At 30.7% G+C, this 4,298-nt stretch overlaps 1 protein-coding gene across 1 annotated transcript; it reads left to right on the forward strand.

Moving 5' to 3' along the window:
- Positions 1–1,527: 1,527 nt before the first annotated feature.
- On the forward strand, positions 1,528–2,256 carry LOC114755009 (uncharacterized). The gene has a single exon (XM_028943880.1). The coding sequence runs from the start codon at positions 1,634–1,636 to the stop codon at positions 2,060–2,062; it is 429 nt and encodes a 142-aa protein (XP_028799713.1). The 5' UTR covers positions 1,528–1,633; the 3' UTR covers positions 2,063–2,256.
- The last annotated feature ends 2,042 nt before the right edge of the window (positions 2,257–4,298 follow it).

Raw genomic sequence — 4,298 nt, forward strand, 5'->3', positions numbered from 1 at the left:
AAAGAAATAATAAATACTCTTCTGATTCTCAATATAAAACCTATTTAACTACTTTGATTAAATTAAAAAAATTAATTAAGTAATAATCATAAATATGGCATATGTTTCTCAAAATACCCTTAGTTAAAATTTCTATAAAAACTGACATTTCAAAAAATGTTTTAAATTATTTTATTAAAAATATAAAAAAAAATAGAATTGATATATGTGTGGAATTAATAAGTTATAAGTATTCACTCACTTTATAAAATATATAGGTGTATTATTAATGAGTAATAAGTATTATTGTAGTATTTAATTATTTAATAAAGATAATTTAGAAAAGCAGTAGTAAATATAATAAATAGGTCCTATATTTAAAATCAAGATCAACCATCTAATTATATCCTATATTAAGAATCGGATGCGTATAATGCAAGCACATAATTATAAAATGTACGTAATGCACGTGTTACGTTCTTTTGTATGAATTTTTTCTTTAAAAAATTCACGGATGAAAAAAAAAACTCAGTTTGTCTAACATAGGATATTTTTACATTTTTAAGAAAAAATAGAAGAGAAATTCCCGTTCTTATTTATAGTAATAAGTTTGCATTATTTTCACCCAATAATTTTTTTGTGTAAAAGAAAAAACAAAATATTAATTAATTAATTAAGAAATTAGGTAAGCGGGTCTTCACACATCACATACTACGTTATCTAAAATTTTAAAAATTATTATTCATATTATCCCAACATCAGCCTGACACAGGTGGGGTTATCTCCAAGGATCTGAACCTTCCTTTTAAAGAGCCAAGCTCCATGCACTGCATAGACCCTGAATTCCACTTCACGTGCGTGCGCATATCTAATCCAATTATATATTCCTTCCTTTATTATTCTCTTTTTTAAGTACATAACCAAATAAATAAGAAAAAATAATATTAAAAAAAATTAAAAATTACAATATTCTAATTTAGACATTAAAAAGAAGTCAAAATCTCAAAAAAAAAAAGAAGTGATGTCTAATTTGATATTTTATAAATATAGTTAAATTACAAAAATATCTTTGTATTAAAAAGTTTATTAACAAATTGTGAACGGCCAACTACCAATGTTAAATAGCAAATGGCAAAAGATGTACTAACATGATAAGTTATTCATTAATAAGTTATGAATTGGTAATAACAAGTATTAAATAAATAATAATAATAAATATTTTGATAATGACAAATTTAATAATTTTTTTGAGAAAAAATGATAAAAAGACATTTTAATCGTTTAACTATATTTTTAAAATACCAGACCAAGCGTCATTTTCTCTTCTGAATTTTGACTTCTTAGATACCTTAATTAAAATATTACAATTTTTAATTTTTTATGTCATTTTCCCAATAAATAATTATGATCCATCAATATCAATATTTCAATTCATCAGTATAACCCACAGATATGCAGCTTGAAGCATCTCCATTCTCAAACTCACAGATTGCTGTAAAAACCAGTGGCTTAGATTCACCGATTCGTGAAAATATCCCCCTGGTATTTTCGTAATTTCAACTTGCACCCCCAACGTCTTTATCTTGATCTCTCCGGTCAATCTCTTTCTCACACAGTCACACCGCTAAGTACAGAGCGAGCGAGCGAGAGAGACATGGGGGTGGTGATAATCGACGGCACGACGGTAAGGGACTTCGTGAGAAATGAAGAACAGTTCAACAAGAGCGTGGAGGAGCAGTTCGGGACACTGGATCTCAACAACGACGGCGTTTTGTCGCGAGGGGAGCTCCGGAAGGCGTTCGAGTCCATGAGGCTCATCGAGACGCATTTCGGGATCGACGTTGCCACTCCGCCGGACGAGCTCACCAAGCTCTACAACTCCATCTTCGAGAAGTTCGACGTCGACGGCAGCGGCACCGTAGACAAGAGCGAGTTCAAGTCGGAGATGAAGAAGATCCTGCTCGCCATCGCCGATGGTCTTGGCTCTTTTCCGATTCAGATGGTTCTCGAAGACGATAACCAGGGTTTCCTTCAGAAAGCTGCAGATCTCGAAGCTTCCAAATTAAATCAGGCTCGAACTTGATGGTTTTCGAGCTCTTCTTCCCTGCCCTATTCAGCTTAATGTCACTGTGTGTTTTTCATCCGCGAAGTATATTTTCTTGTTGCGTAAATCAGCTTGATTATGAGAATTTTCACGCGTCACAATTTTTTTCTTCCAATTTGTATATATGACTTATAGAGAACGCTAAATATGAGAAAAGATATTAACTTCCATCATGTCAATTCCGACTGGATGGCTTAATTAATCAATCAATTATTTAATTAAAGAGGGTAAAACAAGAAATCCCACAATGATTGATGAGTAGTCTGTACTTTCAATTAATTAAAACAAATCCAATTTAATTAGATCTTAATTTCCCATTCATAACTTACAAATGAGCTAGTAATATGATATCAAGTGTATATTGCCAAGAACTTGTTATATGTTCACTGACTTTTTTTAATGTTAGTAATGTGGTATTGTTGTCAAACCTCTTTAACTTTGGGGCAAAGAACTTGTAATTGTGAATTTGTTATAAAAAAAAAACCGTAGAATTAGAAAAATTGCACATCGGACCGGTTCATAAAAATTGTTGGCAAAACATATACTTCTCCAATCCTTAATATAAAACCTATTTAATTAATTTGATTAAATTAAGGAAGTTAGGTAAGTTAGTTAATTATAAGAAAAGTGACACATTTTTCCTAAAATACCATAATCATATTTCTTAATACCCATCTCCCTCTTCTACTTGATTATAGTTGAGGGAGTATTTATAGGGGTAATTTAGAGAAAATTGATAAATATAAGAAATGGTTCTTATATTTAGGACCAAAACCAACTCAAAAATTAGGTATTATATTAAGGACCGGAGGAGTACTAATGTTTTCAAAATCCATACTAATGTTGTCATGTGTCTCAATTTGTAGTTTTTCTTATTTCACGGTCTTTTTTTACAATTTTCTCAAAAAATTAATGTATTTGCTTGGTCTAAAAAGTTTAAATAAATTGTATCTCGAGAACTTACTAAGATTAGGATATACCTCAATATTCAATGAGTACTTACAGATTTTTACTAATAAGATACTCATGTCGACAACAGAATTGAAATTCACAACTCTATGAGTTATGAGTCAACTACTTAACAACTGAATCAATCTTTGTTGGAGGAAGTTTATTGTATTTTTTTCATAATTAATACAAGTAATGTGTGTAAATATGAATGAATGAAGGAATGCTGAAGAGTGAAGAATGATGCAATGATCAGACTATTAGTGTCTAATCATGGAGACTTAAAGAAGGAGGAAGAGACAAAAACAATGAGAAGGTTGACATAGTGAAAAAGCGAAATGGGAAGCTTGTGTGGAGTTATCACGAGGCACCAGCCACAAAGTATGGTGGTTGTGGATATGAAGCAGAGAGATGACACTTTCCATGAGTGAAAGTGGAAGGGATAGATATGAGTCTTGGGGGAAGGAAGTGGTTGGATTGTGTGGTGATGTGTTCTATCTCTGGTCATTTCTTTATAGCAAGTTAGTTACTTGTATCCATTCATTCATTGTTAATCTAAATGGTTTGTATTTTTCTTGCATGTTGGCATGTTATTATCCTCGTCATTTTTTTTAAAATAATTATTGTCGTTGTCAATTTCATATTAATTTCAGGTTATTAATCTATTTCTTTATGATAAACACGTCTGCTTCATAAGGCTATCTTGCCTGCTTTCAAAAATTACGTTTCCTCCACCTGAGATGATGATAACATACATAACTTAATCACAAAGGAACCTCTCTATAGAATATACTTGGAATTCTATAGGATTATGATGTGCACCATAATTAACTAGTATTAATTTTGTTGCTATCAAGTGAAACTGGCGGTTGGCAAAATCAGACAAGAAGATATAACTTGCTATATGGCAGGCAAACATTCCCATGTGTATACATTTGTTTAATTGGCTCTAACGCTGGAGGGTCATTTCCGTTTTATTAATCATTTCTTAATTCTTAACGGATCATTGCATTTTAAATTTTTGTTGTATCAACTTTGTCCATTTATATACCATCTTCTGATTTTAAATATAATATCCTAATTTATTTTTCTTTTATATTGATCTATTTTTTAAAGTAATTATTGTAATAGTTGTATATATTAAATGTTTTGTCATATAATAGTTTTGGCTAATATATATACTCCTCCGGTCCTTAATATAAGACCCAATTCTTGAGTTGGTTTTGGTCCTAAATATAAAACTCATTTCTCATATTTATCAATTTTC

The sequence above is a fragment of the Neltuma alba genome, unplaced genomic scaffold (genome assembly GCF_004799145.2).
Source record: "Neltuma alba isolate B1F8T4 unplaced genomic scaffold, ASM479914v2 tig00010229_pilon, whole genome shotgun sequence".
NCBI classification, from domain to species: Eukaryota; Viridiplantae; Streptophyta; class Magnoliopsida; order Fabales; family Fabaceae; genus Neltuma; species Neltuma alba.

Excerpts from the sequence above, each read along its gene's own strand:
- LOC114755009 (XM_028943880.1), top strand. The coding sequence starts at position 1,634 with ATGGGGGTGGTGATAATCGACGGCACGACGGTAAGGGACTTCGTGAGA.